We start from the raw sequence: 20,127 nt of genomic DNA, 5'->3' as shown, positions 1-20,127 counted from the left end.
TTGGAAAATAGTACATACATAGTAAAATAAAAAATTGTTTTAATATTGTAAAATATATACTTAAGCCTAAAGTGTTACTTTTACTTAAAATTATATTATGTACTACATATTTATTACTTTATATTCGGGCAATTGACAACAACAGAAAAAATCATTCATTAGTGATTTTAGGACGTAGTTTCTTAACTTTCCAAATACAAAATAAATTTTACAATGATTTACATATTTAACTTAATTAGTCTGAAATTTTGGAAATATTATTATATATTATAAGTAATTAAAAACTTTTGTGTATGTAATTATAATTTCAATCACATAACTAACTTTAACAAATATGTTCTCAATTATTATATTATAATTGAAATGCTTCTTTTATTTAATTATAAGTAGCCCTTTTTTATTGCTTGGATTTCTCGATGCTACACTTTGAATAAGAATAATATTACTCTTATTATAGATATTGATTACTCGTTTGTGTTACTACTTCTTGGTTTTGAGCATGTTGTTTATAATCTGTATTGATGACTCCATGATGTCCACAGAACACTGATACAAACTCATGTACATTGTAATTTGTAGTAAAACGCAGTCTGCACTCTGCAGTTCTGAGTTCTGACTTTGTAAGAGCTTTAGAAGTGATTTGAAGTTTATTCGTTTGATGGCCCTCTTCCAGTTTCCGTTTTCGACCAGGAAGTGATCATATGCTCTTTGGTTTCCACTGATTAACCGCCTACCTTCGTGCTTAAATTTATTGAAAATTCGATTTAAAGATACAATTAGGATTTAAATCGTAGCTACCAATCTCCTCCACTTGGGAACGATGCCGTCACAGCAACATTAAGCCTCAGAAGAACGGTGCAGCTGAGGGAGTTTGTAGAAGAATATCTCCAGCAGCAGCATGGGTACACGGATCAAGTGAGTACCAATTTAATTTAATCTGTCAGCCTACATTTATAAGTTAACTGGTGATTCCAATTAAAATCTTTAATACTGTTGCCTTGCTGCTGCTGTACCTTGTTAGAAATGCCACATAAACCTTTTTTTGTTGATATCTTAAATTTAATCCTGTATTCAAATGTACATATTTAATGATAGACATATTTTTATGGAATAAGAGATTAGAGACCATTGTTCTTCAATGATGAACAATAAGATCAGTATCTAATATATAAAGAAAGCATTTATAGTTATACTTTAGTATTGCAATCTGATGCTTCATTATATTAGATACTAATTGACTATATATGTTATGTATATTTTATGTTATTGTAATGCATACAGTTACATACCTATTGATCAAAATACATTGTTTTTATTTTATGAAATTTGATGAGGGTCATGACCATGATCCCAAATATTTTTACTCTGCCGATCTGCACATTTTTGTTTAATGTTTGTTCAGATTTATTGGGTAATGTTAGATGCATTTTTATATAGACTGTTTATTGATTTCTTGTTAATAGTTATGTCCTCCATTTAGACTTTTATAGTCAGTGTTTAGTCTCGTTTATGAACTATTATTGTAAGGCAAGGTACAGCATCAGTCTAACCTCTCTTTGTTCCCAAACTAACCATATAATGTGGTTGTCTCGCAGTCAATCTAAGTTGGAATATCTTATAAAATATCCTAAAGCATTAATTTTGTTGAGTTTTGTCAATCCATATTATTGTGCTTCATATTGATTTCAGAGGATCTGTGCACCATCTTTATGAATTATTTTGTGAAGTGTCACCAGTTAAGGAACTTTCAATAATACAAAAATATCCTGAAACTTATGACAAAGAAGAAAACTTGAAACACATCCCAAAATTTGCTTTTCCCTGCCCCCTTGACAAGTAAGATATACACTATTTTTTTGCTTGCACCCTATATTAAAAAATGGTCATGAAATTTTGACATTTGTGATAATGACTTTATCTGTGTTTAGATTCCATTATTATTTTATATATATTTTTATCTTAAACATATTGTTACAGATCTTATGTCCAACACTATTCTTTTGTTCTGACCTCAGTAGATTCTAAGTACACATTTGGATTCTGCCGATATGATCCGAAGGCTAACACAACTCTGCTATTGTTATCCCACATCCCTTGGCATGATATTTTTTATAAGTGAGTATGAAATAAGTTTATACTGATAGACATTTCTACATATAAGTTAATATATTTTCATAACCACCACTTGGTGATTAAATAAATTTTCTACATTTTACTGTTACTTAAAATATTACTTGTAACAAGTTTACTAGCTTATTTTGGTTTTTATCTTACTAAAGAACTAATGGAGAAAAATCTGGTTTTTCCTGCATTTTATATAATATTATTTATTGGTAAAAAACTGTTACCAGCTGTCTATTCTGTTCTAAGATTCTTAAAAGTGTATATTGTAATTGCTTGTGGTTACCCAAATGCTTGCGACTTGTAATAGATACTTTATGACTGAGAGTACCCTAATTTTTACCCAAGATTTGTGTCTATTTACACTATAAACTAGGATTTGGTCTTATAAAATTTAATATTGTATTGTGACCTAAATAAATTAATAACACAATTCTATACATTGCAATGATGCTATGCGATTTATGGAAAATAACTTTGTATTAATATAATTTATTTGTATAGATCCCAGTCAAATTGTTCACAAAAATTAAATTTTTGTGAACAATCAAAAAATTTTAATATTTTTTTTATAAGTCATCACACGTCTAGACATGACATTCGTCCTAGGATTACTTTAATTAAGTAATGGTGTGATCAGCTTTTTCTACTTTTCAATCTAAAGAATTATATTTGCTTTGTAATGAAACTGAAATTCCTATCCAGCTTTATATTTGTACAACATAGCATGCCAAGCGCTGCCCCAGCAATTTATTATTTCATATGCATTTCTATACTGAGCTTATGCAAAATGTTTGTTTTTGTTATTAAGAATGTGTTTAAAGTACATAACCATACACACAATTGCAATATATTGTTTACATTAACATTACAGAGACACAATTGTTACATATTTTTTCAGATTATTAAACTGCATAGCAAATTTACTGAACAGTCCTGAGCGTAGTGAATTGAAATCATTTTTGGAAGCATGCAGAATTCGGCCACCAATGCCTGGAGACACCTTAAAAGTGACATATAATGCGAGTCACAGTGTATTTTCATGCCAGTGTCCAGATGAAACATTGCCGAGTATTCCTGAGAATGTAAGTTTGAAATTTATTTCAAATGTGTTAAATACGATTGCTTACCCAGGTATAGTGCTAAAACAAATTTTTTAACTTTTTTTAAATTTAATAAATATGTATATGAAAGTAGTGTCACTATATTTTTACAGTGTAACCTCACGGAATTCTTCAGTGCCTTAGACGCAGATTGCATGATTGGTTTATGGGCGGCATTATTAAATGAGCGTCGGATAGCATTAGTTGCTTCGAAACCATCGCGTCTATCTGCATGTGTGCAAGCCGCAAATGCATTGTTATTTCCTATGTCCTGGCAACACATATACATTCCAATAGTTCCCAAATTTTTGGTGGATTACCTGCTAGCTCCAATGCCATTTCTTATCGGAGTTCCAAGAAGTGTTTTTGAGGTATGTTATTCATATTCGTAATTGCCAAGCATGAAAGTGATGAACTTATACTATTTGGTTAGTAATTAAATAGGAATACAGGGACTGATTTATTATTCGATCGAATACAGCAGAGTTTGCTTCCATATTTTATAATCATTAAAATTTAAAAAGATTTGGTGGATTTTTGGGTCCAACAACCAGAGCCTATACTCCTTAAAGGCCAGCTTGGAAGCCCTCTATTGGTTTGTGGACTCAGTGTCCAAGTAGACTCTCAATGGGTCCCTTGTGCCCATACGGGAGCGCTCTAGAATTGTGTGTTCATAGAGTATCACTTGAGCTTTGGGCCCTATTTGCATCCTGTTTATATAAGCTCATAAAGTATGAAAATAAATTTCTTATAATCATGCTTTCCTAGTACTATAATGATAATAGACAATTATATATATATATATATATTTATAAAAATGTTGTTTATATAAAAAACTTCACCTTCACGTGGCGTTTAAAATGTACCTTGTATATTTTCATTTCAGACTGTGAGAATGTCTGATCTAGGCGAAATTGTGATAATAGATATAGATAAAAACGAATTAAGATCTCCATTTAACGACTCTGAAAGTCTTCCGCACATGTTGGTAAGTAAAATATTGTGAATTGTCCAAGTTGTGTCAGTCTAAATAAGATATTATTTTACTTGTAATATTCTTGAAAAAATTTAACACATCAAAGTTAGTTTTTATTCGTGTTTGATTTGAAATAATAAACGTACTAATAATTACTTATAATGTTCTTAATGCTAAATTATTTTCAGGTAGCAAATTTAAAAAAATCTCTAGGCGATAAAAATGCCTTAGGTGACGCTGTATCAAGAGCATTTCTTCGTGCGTTAGTTTGTTTAATTGGTGGATACAGAGACGCAATTTGGTAATAAAATTTACATACATATTTCTTTATTTGAGCATGTATATTTGTTCCCTATTTTATTATTTTCCTGCTACCTAGAGTTTCAACTATAATTGCATACAAATACAAGTGTTTTATTTAAAATTATATTGTTAATTTTCACGAATTTTCTAAATGTACCATATACCTTCACTTACAATGGAATTAAATTCTAGACCTTTGTACTATGTGCTACAAGATACGATGTAACCTATAGTTAATTTAATTGGACTTCTTAATATGATATGATGAATATATTATTTTCTTAAAAAAATAGAATATTTATTTACTAATTAAATTTCAGCATTGAGAATGAACAATTTGAATTCAGTTCGGAATTATTTCTAAAGACACGAAAAAATATGCAACAATTCCTTAGTAAAATTATGGAGTCCCAAATATTTCAGCAAGTAAGTACTAGTTTCTACTTTTAACACTAATGAACTTAATATTGTGTTATGTTCAGTAATTTACGCGATAATTTACCGGCTTTAAAAATAATAATATCATCTATATATGTCGTGTTCGGCTAAATGTTAGCGTTTCTATGTTCCTCAAAATTCAAGTTAAAGTCATGTCGAGATGATTTTAAGATATGTTGATTATTATTTTTGTATTCACAAACTCTTATAAAATTTCTAGTTTATAGAAGAGAGGCTGGCCCTCATTAACTCCGGGAAAGGATTTCACGATGAATTCGAAATTGAATGCAACTTCTATTATGACAAAAGTAGTTCCAGTAGCGGTCACAAGCTAAAACAACAATACAAGGACTGGGCCAAAAATGTTAAGAAAGAAGGTGGAGCCTTTTTCAAGAATGTTAAAGATAAGGTATTAATTTGCTGTTCAATTAACATGGGTCAGGTAAGTATGTGCATGGTGTACCTGGGAGTTTGTTGCTTTAAAATGTGAATATTTACAGGCGAATCCAGCGATGCAATCGGCGGTGAAGACGGTGAGTTAATTTGTGTATTTGTTATCTGCTTCGTGTAATGTGTGTGTTATAAAATGTTTAAATATTAAGCCGCTAGCATGCTTAACAATTCTTAACAGCTTTGCAAAATTATATACGTATCAATAAATTGGCTATCAGAAGACATTTTGAAAGGTTTATATTTTATGAATAAAATGTGACAATGAGATGGAAACAATTATCTTTTGTTAAATGTTATTTTATACCTATGTATAATTTTACTATAATTTAAAATATCTTTCTGATTCTTTAAAATGCCCTCACTTCTGCGTCTTCGAAGTTTCTTTAACAGCAGTAATAGGTAGGAATCATTGATTCCGGTAAAGTAGGGTCCGATTCCGGTGATGTAGATGTATCGCCTCATACCCAGATGGTTGTTACTTTCTAATCTTGATTTACCAGCCTCATACAATCTCAAGCGGAGAAATTGTCTTACTGTGCGATAAAATTTTATACACGTTCCGAAACGATGAAAATAAATGACCTATATTTTTAAGCAAAAGAGAATTTTCCAGGAATACCTTATTTTTACTTTTTACCAAATTCGCTTGTATCGTGAAGGAAAACATCGTGAGGAAATTGGTATTCATTAGAGGAAAACTGGTGCGTGATTGCATGAATATAGCAGATTTATTTATTATATATATATATATATATATGACTGAATACTACTATAAAAAAGTACGAAGCTGTAGGTCACAGCTTACGAGAATTTAATGTACGGCCTTGGGCTAGGCATATATAAATATATATTACTTCACAAATGCAATATCTACTGATGCTTCCGCTCGCATGAATATTAAGCCTATATTTATTAAGTATAAAACAATACAGCAATTTAGATTGTATATTGTATAAAGACTATTTTTCTCAAAAGGTACGGCAAGGAGGCAAAAACGTAAAGTCGGCTGTAAAAGGATTGAAGATTAAAATGCCTAAATCGCGGTCTCGCCCTTCTTCCGTTACTACTACAGATGGTAGCAGGTAATATGTCATTATTATTTACCATATACATCGTGAAACTATGTATGATCTCATTAGATTGAAATTTTGATTTTTGTCTTGCATAGAAGGATTAGCTATATATTTTAAAGGTAACTTTTTTTAAAGATGCCATTAAGTAGAAAATTTCACTAAGCCAGCGCAAATTTTTTTTAAAGAACAGGGGGCAAACGATGGGATACGGCTGCCCATGGACACTCTCGAGGCTAGAGGGCTCGCGAGCGCGTTGCCGGCCTTTTAAGAATTTGGCCTCTGATTTTTTTACGTGAATATTAATTCCTGTGCAGATTATCCTGCGGCTCAGTAACGCCAGCGTCGACATCATCTGACTCATCCCCGACGAATGTACGCTCTCACGAACCGCCGTCCACAGCATCCCTCGATCTCTTAACTGAGATGGAGTTCCTTCTCAATAGAAACGACAATTTCCCTAGCGCCGTGCACAGATCCGAAATTAGCTTGCCCGACAAACCTGTGAGTTAACATTTGCACTTTACACCCGAAAATGTCTGACATATACCATACTTTTTCTAAAACCCTCATAGTTAATTAGCTTTATTACGACTGGTAGTTGTTGTTATATGTAATAAACGAATTTTTGATATTGGTTGACACATTGCACATGCGTACTAATTTACGTATTCTAACTCGTCACTCGAGCTTTCCAACATGTCTGATTGGCAGACATTTTCGGTAAACTTTGCTGTTTTATTTCATCATATATTCTTTTTTCACGATATTCTTATAGCTTTTGATACGTTCTAATTGTACTATCAGGTCATGTTATTGGATCTTGCTCAGAAGCATGAAACGTGTCAAGAGTTATAAATGTTTTGATGTTTGAATTAGTCGAATAGTTCAGCTTTCTATGTGCTACGTGGGCATGATTAGAGGCAACATTCACAGGGATGTTTAATTGGCATATCAAAAATGTTAACCTTTTTTAAAGATCATTTGTAAACATCCATGTAGGAAGCACGTGCCACAATCCGATTGCATTGTATGTACCTGTAACTGTTCTGCTTAACTATGTCGTTCGAATTCGAAATAAGGCAACTACTTCAACAGAAAGCCGATTAACACAATATCGTAGTACTAAAAGACTGATTATCTCGTATCTACTTTATGACAAAGAATTTGTGTCATACTATTATAATTGTACATTTACGCAATAATTTATGGGTTTACGCAAATATAGCTTCATTTAATGAGACACGCAGTAATATGAGACTTAAAAATAAAATAAATCATTAATTTAAGTTAGGCAAATTGATTTCTGTACCGTCGAAAAAGTATGCGTGTCGCCATGAATTATGTCATTTCTATTAAATTCAATGTTATTTAGCTCTTCTATAAACTCAATTGGCTTTCTGTTTTAATTACGCATTTAATACTAAATGCGTATAAATTAAAGTTGCCTTATCCTCGAATAGGACGATTCGTGCTTTACTTTTGTTTTGCAGAAAACCATGTTACCACAAATCCCACCTCGTTTACCGGCACGTCCCCAAACCCGTCACCGTTATCCAATTGTGTCAACAAAGAAATTAATAGATTTTTCTGAAGCCCCGATGCCTCCACCGCGGTCCTTACAGCCCCCTAAGGCGAGTTTCGTAAGCAATATAACAAGAAATGAGCCAAAGCTGGCCGAATTCCGTACGAGCACAATCAGCTTCGCAGAAGGAACTAATAAGCCAAAATTGCAATTAACCGTGAAGCAAACACGACAAAATTGCAATGGGAGTGCACAAACCAGTGCTGTGCAAGTAAAGCGGCCGGAAACACTGAGAACGGGATGCGTAGAGGTAATTTTGTATTGCGTAGTTGTTTCCGTAATTACGCTAATATGTAAATTAATAATTGACTTCATATATAACTGAGGATATCGCACTCACCATGTATTAATCAAAGCTGTATTTTCTGACGCAGGGATTCGAATTAATGGACTAAAACTTTCCATGTAAATTAGTTGATTTCAGTGATTGTTTCTTACAATTTGAAAAGTTTCTAAAACCTATCTTATAAATTAATTTTGGCGGGGTTCTATTCTAGTCCAGTTGGCTTCTTATGCTTTTTTTGTTATGCATGCTTTTCATGTAGAAATACTATTTATACTCATGTTTTTCATGCTCCACTATATTAATATACTGCTTCATTACATAGTTATTTATTTATATAAAAAAAAAATATTTTTTGAAACTTTTCTATATCGTGTTTTGACGACTGACTATAATATCTTAAGTTTATTAAAAATAAATAAGATTGAAATTATTTTCGTTTTCTAGGGATTTAATGTGATACTAATTATTAAAATCATGTGACCAAGACAGTTGTGATTATATGAATAAGATAGCGTAATTTTATAAACTTAATATAAAAACGAATGAATAATTATTGTTATTGAGTCAAATTATATTGAAAAAAAAGCATTTTTTAAAGTTCTTTGCTGTACTAAGCTTTGATGAAACAATGTATGAAAGCGATTTGTACTTTTTCATTTATGTTAAAAATAATAAAAAAATGTATGCAGTGCTCAATGTAATAATAAGCTTAATTTGAAAATAAATATATAACTCAATGAAAGACTTTTTTATTTTCATTATCCTCCAAGTATAAAGGACTTTTAAAAATGCAATCAATATTTTTGACTTCTAACGACTTAAATGATAATCGGGTTAAGCTTTTGGAATGAAATTGAAAGCCTCTGCCCGCCCGTCAAGTGTAACGGTTTTAAAACTAATTGATTTTGAAGATTCGCCCTTTCGTATGTAATCTTGTAACTTAAAACGTCGGTTCGAATATTTTATATTTACGCTTGCTTACGAGCAGTTTTTTTCTAATCGAGAGACCCATACTACCATCTGCTGTCCTCACCGTTCTTGCTGCATGTCTGCACTATGTATGACGCTTTGCATCTAGAAATATAGGATTCATATAAATGTATTATATATACGCGTTGTTTGTGTACATATTATACATACAATAGTACTTTTTAGTGCAATTCTGACCTGGAAATCAAACCAACCTGAATCTGGTGTTCTGTTCCTGGGGGACAACTTTGATAACTTGCCACGGTTTAACATACATAAAAAGTAATAAATTTCGCACAATTTTGCTTGATTTATATCCATACATAACACTATATAAGTAATGTTAAATGCATCGTAGGCTAAAAAATAATGCTAATTAATAAAAAAGTTATATAGGAAAGAAATATGTGTTTTGCAAATAATTTAAGTACATTTTCCAATCGATGTCTACTACATTGAAGAAAATTGTAACTAAACAAATAGCCATAAATTTAAAGTTTGATTAATGAATAAAGGGCGAAAGATTTTTTAAATAATTCTTTTTCAGATTAAAAAACCGACTATCCTTGTATTATGGAAGTTTGAAAACGAAATTATTTAAGATTAACAGTCAAAATTTTATAATATTTATTCAATGGTAAGTTCTTATTGTATGAGTTTTGTACATGTCCTCATAGGTATTTCGTTGTCAGTGCTCGTTATTTCAAATTTCGATTTCGCCTGTTTGGTTGGTTCCGGTCAGTGTTGCAAGGTTGGTAGTGGTCTTCCTGTTCTATCGCCTAGTGTTAAATGTGTGTTCTTTTCAGTCGTGTGACTCAGATGTGGATCTTATTAAACTGGACGTTTCATCGCCAGCTCTTGAAGACTTTGATCCGCTCAGGTACAGAGATAAAAACGACAAAATCGAAAAACTTAACTCCACTACCGACAGTGCGCTTTTACACGAGTACGGCTTAGACTTCAGCCAATTTAGTTTGAACTTTACGAGTAGTTCTAGTGACCAAGAGTCTAGTTCTGTGTCTAAGGGCTGGACGACATTTAACTAGCGGTAAATATTTCACGCTGAAATTATAGACTGCATAATAAAATAGAATGTACTTGATTTTCATACTCATTTGTTACATTGTGATTCTATAATTAATAATGTAAATATTAGATAGATTGGTAAACTAATAATGATATGTAATTTAGTTAAGAAGTAGGTATTTAAGAAATTATTTATGTCATTTAGTATAGAATTTTTTACATATCAAGGTTTGCAATTGTAAAGATTTTGTATATATTGTAATTAATATCGTTATGCCGTTCAAGTGTACGGTTAGATTGAATACGTTACAGATTATTTTTGCCAAAATATTTAATATAGCTTATGTAAAGAAAGTATTAATTACATATATAAAGAATCTATTTCAAATCATAATTTTGTTAAATTAATTTAAATTCATTCCTTAATATCGTACATTAAAAGCCGATAAGTACATATATTTAACTTTGATAATTATATTCAGAAAATTGTGGCATATTCACAGGGGCAGATCTACGGATAAAAATCTACTTCATAACTGTAAAATCTCTAAACAAATCAGTATTTCTTTTCTAAAAGCATACCAAAAGACATCTATGTTTCTGAATACAATGATGTAAACTCGTGCTAACTGCATGACAAAAACTTAAGTGACATACAGATCGTAGTTAGCCCGATTCTGAAGTTCACCCTTACAGGTATCGCAGCATTTTTGTTTTATTATTACCATTAAAAATATCTAAATTTCGCACAAATCTTGTGATATTTTGTTTCATAGATATTTCATATTTATAGTTGTATTATCTCGAACTGGTAATATTTTTGAATGAATTTAAACACAATTTTACCGTCCGTGCGTCACCTAGCTCACTTGTTTTTTTTTTTAATTTTATTATTGTTTCTGATATAGAATTTATTTAAAGTTTGATTGTTAAATTTATTTGAAAACGTTAATTATATAATTTATATCAGTGTGAAAAGTCTAATAGCATAAATGTTGTAAAATAAAAGTACAATAATTAGATTATGTTTTATCAATTATAGACCAATGTAGTTGAGTTAATTTTTAATTATAACATGTATAAACGAAGTAAAAAGTAAACAATGAAATATACCATTACCACCATAATAAATGTGTTTAATTCTGTCTAACTAGGTTTGCTTTGAAAATTCCTAGAGGTTCCAAGACCCTTGACAACGAAGGTAACTTTGTGTCATTTTCAAATTTCTAACATGCATTAGAGCTTATTTTAAAACAAACATGAATCACATTACAGCCTGCTAAAAGTTATAGTAAAACCGAGAAACATTGTATTCTTCGTAACAGTATGTACATGTCTCCGCCAACGAGCAATTAGTTAGCCGTTCAATTAACGGCCTGAAAGATATTTGACAGTTGATCTAGGCAAATGACTCGAATCGATGATTGTTGCATTACTTGCCTTGCCTGTTCACTGTTAGTTTAAATGTAATTCCACTTTCCACCACTCTCAAACTCATAGTCATAGTCATAATATCTTTATTCATTTAGGTAAACATGTACACTTATGAACGTCAAGGTCACGTCAAACTCGAAACCATATTCTTTAAACAGCGACCTATACATATGGGAGTTACTTAGCCCTAAGCCTCAACTCTGAATCATACCCTTATAGACATCGTGATACCCGAATATAACTTATATAATCCTGTATACTATGTAAAAATAGTGTTCGCCTGACTGAGCCTAATTGATTGATCTTTTGTTTTAATTAACCATGAGATCTGGATGCGACAGTTTTAACATAAAAGAAAAATCGTTTATTAAATATTTAATAATAATTTGATAAAGATAAAGCATAGAAAGTTAAGAAAGCCATAGAGGTAATACAGGTAAAATTTCGTACGTTACTTCGACCTCCGATCCCATATTTGCAGATATAACTCCACCGACCTACTGTCATACTAATCTGCGGATAGAACTTTATTGAGTGCATGTAAAATCATTTGCATCATGTGAACGTTATGTTTACAGGCACGCCCAAGTTTGCGGATTGGTCTGAGATACCAGGGTTCACCAGGGTTAGATTTTTATCGATCTTGCTTACAATTAATACATTGTGTAAAAGGATGTGGTGCAACTCATTTACAAGCACTACTATTGTTAAATACAATGTCACTGATATTGATGATGTGACAGCGCCAAGACTACATTGTAATACAACAATGTAGCCTTTGCAAGCAGATTTTGCATAAGATTTAAATTTATTGAAAGCGCTTATATTTCTTAAGGGAATTTACTGTAAAGTCGTATAGAATATTTCTGAGAAGAATTAAGAATCATATGCTCCCTTGAACTTATGTAAAACATACTTATACATCTTTGGTATAAGTTTAATTATTATCTACTCGATAACGTATACTTGTTGCTAATATAACTTTCCAAATCATATAACATGCATTCATATCTCATATCCAAGTTTATCATCCGGTCTAACCAATTGCAACAAATTAAATTTAATTCTACCTTCATTTAGTTCAATAAACAATAAAAATCAATAAACGTCTAATGGCAAACAGTTTAAGCAATTTCTTAATGGCACTGGAAGGAACTAGCGTTTAAGATATAGGCTAGTACTCATAGACTTATATTATGTATCTATAAGGTTAAACAAAATAAATAGTATATCACAACGATTCGTTGCCTATTGTATGCTTACAACCTCTAGAATGTAAGTACAAAATGTAATTGTTTTTACGTCAAATAAAGTGATTTTTATTATTCATTTATATAATTGAAATACTAAAATCACCCTAGGGCTCACTTCGAGGGTGAAGTAAAATAGATTTTAACTTGTTCTTTTAACTGTATTTTATATTTGTATGTGTATGTATTATATATGTTTTGTATTTACATATTTTAACTGTATAATGACGAGGTAATTGCTGCGATTCCTGTTTACAGTACATTGGTCAGAAACTTATACTTAGCACCACACGCTATTTCTGGCCACCCAACTGCACACGTGGGGGAGTGTATGTGTGTCCCCCAAAAAGAAAAATTATATATCAATGCCATTTTTATCACAAGACCAGTTTCTTTTTAACGAAATAAATAAAATGCATTTACTGAATATTATAAAAGTATTTATTTATAAATTTAAACAAAAAAATAGACATTTCTAGTGTCAAACAAAACAAGTTACAAAAACTACTCAAAATTTTAAGAGGTAACTTTAGGAAGAAATTGTGACTTAAAATTAGGGACAAAAAATAAATCGAGTCTTTTTATGTAGTTACTCTTATCTTATTAATTACAAAACAAGCATTTAAATCTTTGAAAATACTCAAACGTCTAAAATCACAAGAGGAATGCACATAGTACCTAGCAAATATCAAAAATCAGTCAAGTTGAGGAACATTATTTCAGTCTCCATATTTTCTATCAAAATAATAATTATAGCCTAATTAATTGGCTCCCCCATCGACTCGTACCTCTTAAACTAAGAACAGTAGCCAGGTGCGCGTCAACTCCCCGCGAGACCTTGGGCGGCACTGAGAATACCCAAAAACTCAAGCGCATCGGGTTTAAAGTACTTAAAATATTTTATGAACCCATATAAATCATTTAAATGTATTTACCTAAAATATCTAAATAGAACAATAAACTAAAAATATATATATAATATAATATAGTATAGCATAATATAATACATATAATATAATGTATAAGTATGATATATAAATATATATATAATATAATATAATAAATAATGTATAAATATAAAAAGTAATTAATATAAACCTGTTATATCAGGCTATGCCATCAATGCCACATCTAGTAATAAGTCCAATCCTAAACCTATGTTTTTGCTTGGTTGACCGTTTCGAGTCTGTTGTGTCTACCTGCATTTTTGTTACTGTATTTGTTTTGTGAATTTTTGTATAGGTACCTTCTTTTTTTTCTCAGTAAGCGAATTTTTTAATTCATATGAGAAATAAAGTTATTCTAACCGTAACCGTAGTATTTGGGAAATTCTTCTAATATAACAAACTTTACCCATCTGGAATGTCCATTGGATGTTGTATCATTACCACTCGTCGGCCAAATAAATTAACGTGAAACATTAATACACAAATTTAGGATTATACTCTATGTATGAATACGACTGTAATTTCCAAAGGCTTAACAAGAATAAATCACGGTTAAAATTAAATTTGTGCATTGAATTATTTTGAAGGTATTTAGTTAAAGACGAATTGAAAGGGACATTTCATATTGACGCCGAAGAAACAGACTTGATTTGTTTAATTTATTGAATATTTATTAAAAAAAGTAACCAAAAATAAATGAAAAGAGAATACGTATTTTTGGCGTACTAACTTTACACTGTACCGTGAAAATCTCTGTAAAAACTGATGCACAGGGATCTAAAATATAATTAATTATTCTGTAACTAAAACGCAAACAAAAATCTTATCTTGTTTACCTGTGTTCCGCCATCGAGCAGTGCTTGCCAGGTTGCTGGGATTGAATCGTTGTCAGTCTTATCCTGTATAGAAAAAAAATGCAAACATGAATTTGAGGCCAAAAGCACGTTTTAATGTAACTTAAAATGTTTTTGTGTTTGATCAAATTCACCGTTCCACGTATTTGGCGTTTATAACCCAATATCAGTTTAAATGAAATCGTAAAATCACTATTGAGATCATTTAAACGGATTCACTGAAATTCAACGGGCAATTGCTCGAATAGGATGGTTTTGGCAGTAATAGCTCTACATGAAGGTAAAATTACTCGGGTCTCCCAAGTTAAAGCGTAGTTATATCAAACAAACGATTTAGAGTTTAAATCCTTTGACTAATAAAGAGTTGGTACTTGATAAAACTGTGCCGTTTTCTATTTTGAAAAGTTGGAGATGTTTTGCAAATACATTACATTCATTCTTGGGGTAAGGTCGAAGAGTAATACTCTTCACAAACCCTTCTGCACTGGAAAATTAAAATGAAAATATAAATTAATTCCAAAGCTTGAAAAAAAACAGCTTACATCACTTCTACCCATATATTTCAACAATAGTACTGACCTACTTTCTGCCTTATATTTAAAAAGAGAACGTCAAGTATACCAATGCCGATACTTGTGCAGGTTCATTATGAGAATCTTTAATTAAATAATTTTGTTCATAAATCTACTTACTGCATAATCCATTGTTATATCCATAATAAATCACATATGATTGTCTTAATCACTGTTGGGTTTTTCTCTGTAAACAGTTAGTTAAACAAGCAATTTGGTGCTTATGGATGTATGGATGGCAAGGGGTCAAAATTATACAGTTGTGTATAATGGTAAATCTGGTAAATCACAGAACAGATTTTTCTACTTATGCAACTTTAATGACGTTGTGGTTTATTACATTTTCCTTTGAATACTTTTAATGTAAATTGCTTGCTGAGTTTCTTGTTCGTTCTTCTCAGAACAAGGCGTCCCGGTAATCTTGTAATTTGTAATCTTCTTGACATTCAAAAGAATGCCCTAAGATGTTTTAACTAAATAAACGCATTTTGATTTGATTTTGACTATACTAATTATTATAACGATGAAACATTTGTGTTTTATTATGTATGTTTGTAATGTTTTCACACAAAAACTACTCGTTCGATTTGAAAAATTCTTCGCCATTAGAAGGCTGCACTTCACTGACTGACATAGGCTATATTACATTTTAAAAAAATGGGGGCTCCAATAAAAGTGCAATAATATAACCCATGTCTTAAAAAAATCTATCATCGCGTGGGCTGTGGAAACTATTGATGATAGAACAAAACATTGTTGTACAGTACTATAGAACGTATCAATATATACAAAAATGTTGCGTAGGGAATTGTATGTTGGCCTATAACAAGTCCGAACTCCAAAATATGAAATTATTTTGCTGCTAAAAAACAAAACTACATCAAATGAAGTGTAATATCATAGAAGAAAGTTTTGCCATTTGAATCTTTGTTTTTATTTTTAACAATTTATAAGAATTAAGCTAAAAATTCTTGAACTGATTAAATAAGTTTCTTTCATTTTTTATATTTTACATTTCATTAACCTTATAGAATTTTTCAATACGTATTTCTAAAATTATAAATCTGGGACATTTTACTAATGTATTAGATATATACCTATTCGTTGTAAATTAAAACCTGTAGTTTTATTAGATGATGAATATAAATGTATGTCTAATCATGTGAAAGGAAGTAATTACAAACGAAGAAAACTAAGCAAAATAACGATATAAAAAATATATCTATAGTCTGCCTTAGTAGACTTTTCACTACTACAATATCGGTATCTACGCGAGTGAAACCGCGGGGCATAGCTAGTATCTATATATTCTGATTCTTTATGTGAACGATGATGATGATGAATCAATCATAATTATTATATAATATCATCATATCATCACCATCGTTATTATATAATAAATTCTAATTCAGCAATGCGACCTTTATGAGTGCTGTAAAATTATATTCAACTCTTCGTTTAAGCAGACTAAGTCTTTGTGGTTTAAGATTTGTGTGATTTGTTTTAGAAATATGTTATTTTAAATAATAATTTATATTTATAAATGTCGGGTCAAACGCTTAATTCTATAGGTATTACCGCTGGATGAAAAGCTGATAGATAATATATAAATGGTTTTAACGACAAATAGCAATAAAGTTTGTCCATAAAAAATATGTATAGGTGTGTCTCATTTATATAGAAAACTAATTGTAATATATAGTTGCAGTAACATATCAGTTTACGTACGGAAAATTACACTGTCAAGATGTTTTCCATCACATTGAATGGTCTTTTCAAAGCGGACTAGTGAATTAGCAGTGTCATAGCCTTCAACAAAATGCTTAATCAGGGTAAACTCCTCCTTTCACAGAACCATAAAAAAATCAGCTGTGGTTAAGTCGGGAGATCTGGGTGGCCGCAATATGTCTCCAAAGCAGGTTATGATTTTTCCCGGAAACAACGCTTTTAGTATATCCATGGAGACCCTAGCTCTGTGTGCTGTTGACCCATCATACTAACCATACACCTGGCTTGACAATATCCTCGTCTTGCAGCTGCGGTATAAAAAAATATAAATCATGTCAATATATTGCTCGTTCGTCACTGTAACCGTCGCCGATATTGCACACTATACATTAACTTTGGGGCGGTGTAATACTTTCTGAAGTTCCTTTTTTGGAGTTTCGGGAATTTTGACGATTGACGTACGTACCATTCGAGGTAAAATTGCGACTAAAATATAAATCCCATTTTACTCTAAATAAATCTTTAGCATCTGGCTGGAATTTTATCGTTGCTTATAGTCTGCTGGTTTTGGATTATTTGGATCTTATAAGGATGATATTTTCTTAAGTATAAGGCCGAAATTCGTTAAAGACTTGAACGATGTAGGTTCAAAGAGTAAGCACGTTTTCTAAATTATGCGACAAAGTGATCCATCCATAACCTACCAAACGCTACCACTCCCACTTCCACTCCTGCTAGGCTTACCAAGAAAGTAGTGTTTATAGTTTTAAATCAGCGCTGAGACACTTTATAATAACTAGCTTTAGCTCGTTTCGGATGAGATGATCCGAAATTATAATTGAGGTTAACCCTCAATTTTAAACTAAAAAGGTTCTTTCCGATGAATCAAACGCACGCAACAACCTGATCACTATGAGTTTATAGTTTTCTTATTTTAATAATTCTTTATATGTATTATAGAGAAGTAGTAGAGAGATCTGTGCCTGGTGCTGGGTTCAGAAGACCGACGGGCAAGAGAAGGCTCAAAAAAAACAAAATTACTTGTAGGTACTTTTAATATCTAAAATAAATCTAATAGTTCGGCATTCTTCGTCCATACAGACTGTTGTAAGAGTATTTCTTCTCGTCTTCCTGATATTTTGCAAGTAACATCGGCCAACTTTTGTCACTATCTGGTATGTTGGGATTAGCTTCCATCCTTTGGCGTATCTTTGCGGCTTTAGCAATTACTTCGGCGTTTAACATGTTCTCTAAATACCGGAGCTTATGTGGTAGAACTATTTTGGAAATCTATAAAATAAAATATATGTATAAAAATAATTAAATCTTAATTCAAAAAGTTATATGTGAATAATTAAATGTATAGGTAAATTTATGGTGTCTAAATTCGCATGTTTGAATCTATTTAATAAAAACTCAATGTAATTTTACTTATAACATACAATATTATATTACAGGGGTCTAGGCTCTGAATATGATTTTGTCCCATTCGGTGTCGAGACCCTTGGTCCGTGGGGTCCTAGCGCATTAAAGCTTTTTAGGGAATTATCAAAAAGGTTAGTCGACATCACAGGAGAACGAAGAGCTGGCAGCTACCTCGCACAAAGAATTAGTCTAGCTATTCAAAGAGGGAACGCTGCTAGTATCTTCGGAACCTTGCCTAAAGGGACTCCTTTTAATAATATTTTTTAATAATTAAATTTTAAGGTTAGTTATTAGATATATTTTTAGTTTGTAATTGTATATTAATATAATTAAATGTATTAAATATTATATGTCCTATGAAGTATATACATATAATTGTTGAAAATTAACGACAATGTTGGCCTAGTGGTTTCATTGTGCGACTCCCATCCCTGGGTTCATAGGTTCGATCCCTGATTCGTGCAGAATAGACTTTCAATCTATGTGTTAACACTCACTCGTACGGTGAAGGAAAACATCGGCAGGAAACCGTCTTACCTTAGACCCAAAAAGTCGACGGTGTGTGTCAGGCACAGACAGTTGATCACCTACTGTTAGAAATGATCTTGGAACAGATATAGAATTAGCCATTGGTATAATTATACCTGAGTTGGTAATTTTAACCATAAAACCACTTCACTGAGGATAGTTCCTATTTAATCTCGTTTTCATTTTGATCAAAAAAACGTTTTTCCTCATTTAAAACTGTCATTACATTTACAAATATCATATAAACTGATGCTAAAACAAATTGGCTGTCGTGGTGCAAGCCAAACAATAAATCGGGCTGTTTTAACGTTTTATACAAAATCCGGCGAATCTAGTTCAGCTATTCACTTTCACAGAAATCGATGTCTATCGGATAGCAGTCGGAAATGCGACTTAAATTGCCAATGATCGATTAATTGGTTGTCGAAATAAAAGTGCAGAGCAAAATATTGCAGAGTTTCAGATGGCACGTTCTAATACTTGTTGCTCTGTCGTACAATTACTTGTGAATGCTACCGTGCCTTGTATGAGTACTTCTATAATAGGTTACTGTTAGCTTTGTTCCGTTCTAGAGCATTGTTGGCTTATTCAAAAAGCATATTCGTAACATAAAAGCTATAATAAAAATATCTTTATACTAGACCTGTACATTGCTTTTAATATTATATTTTCTTGGAAGTAATTTGTGTTTTATTTGTTGGAACATTACATATATTTTTCTGATCCTTCAATGACCTTACAAAACATTTATTATTAAAACAGAAAATTTGGGTTGTCAATATTGTGACTAACCTAAATTCGACACAAAATAAAGCTATCAAGATGTTCATAAAGCGAGTCGTTTCGTCAGAAAACTGTCTTGATCCGCGAAACTTAATGGGAAGATTAACAGTTGGCGCAGCCATTACAGAGAATTGTGGTAGTTGCCTCAACTTAATTAAAGTAGTTAAAATTATCTCGTACTTATTACTTGTAGCAGGTGAATCAACACTTATAATTTTACCCTCATGCATAAAGTGCCATCAATGGATACACCGTCTATATAAAGCGTTGAGCTTC

General features: G+C 31.5%; 1 protein-coding gene across 5 annotated transcripts; it reads left to right on the top strand.

Annotated features, from left to right (window-relative positions):
* The first annotated feature begins 594 nt into the window (after positions 1-594).
* On the top strand, positions 595-11,422 carry LOC110993974 (DENN domain-containing protein 1A). 5 transcript variants are annotated; one of them, XM_022260423.2, is made up of 15 exons: positions 595-915; positions 1,690-1,836; positions 1,978-2,115; positions 3,023-3,206; positions 3,338-3,595; positions 4,111-4,212; positions 4,389-4,501; positions 4,824-4,929; positions 5,162-5,350; positions 5,442-5,474; positions 6,370-6,476; positions 6,782-6,968; positions 7,958-8,299; positions 9,852-9,941; positions 10,111-10,240. In XM_022260423.2, the coding sequence occupies exons 1-14, from the start codon at positions 899-901 to the stop codon at positions 9,903-9,905; spliced, it is 1,977 nt and encodes a 658-aa protein (XP_022116115.2). In that variant the 5' UTR covers positions 595-898; the 3' UTR covers positions 9,906-9,941; positions 10,111-10,240. The 5 variants fall into 5 exon arrangements, with proteins under 5 accessions (XP_022116115.2, XP_022116113.2, XP_022116116.2 ...); XM_022260421.2 differs by lacking the exon at positions 9,852-9,941 and having other exon boundaries at positions 10,111-11,418; XM_022260424.2 differs by lacking the exons at positions 7,958-8,299; positions 9,852-9,941 and having other exon boundaries at positions 10,111-11,422.
* The last annotated feature ends 8,705 nt before the right edge of the window (positions 11,423-20,127 follow it).

This window comes from Pieris rapae, chromosome Z, assembly GCF_905147795.1.
Source record: "Pieris rapae chromosome Z, ilPieRapa1.1, whole genome shotgun sequence".
In the NCBI taxonomy this organism is placed as follows: domain Eukaryota; kingdom Metazoa; phylum Arthropoda; class Insecta; order Lepidoptera; family Pieridae; genus Pieris; species Pieris rapae.
Note: the sequence above shows the minus strand (reverse complement) of the source record. Positions and strands in the feature narration are given on the sequence as shown.

Excerpts from the sequence above, each read along its gene's own strand:
- LOC110993974 (XM_022260421.2), top strand. Across the intron at positions 3,207-3,337 it reads TGCCGAGTATTCCTGAGAAT|TGTAACCTCACGGAATTCTT; the intron begins GTAAGTTTGAAA and ends ATATTTTTACAG. Across the intron at positions 4,502-4,823 it reads GGATACAGAGACGCAATTTG|CATTGAGAATGAACAATTTG; the intron begins GTAATAAAATTT and ends ATTAAATTTCAG.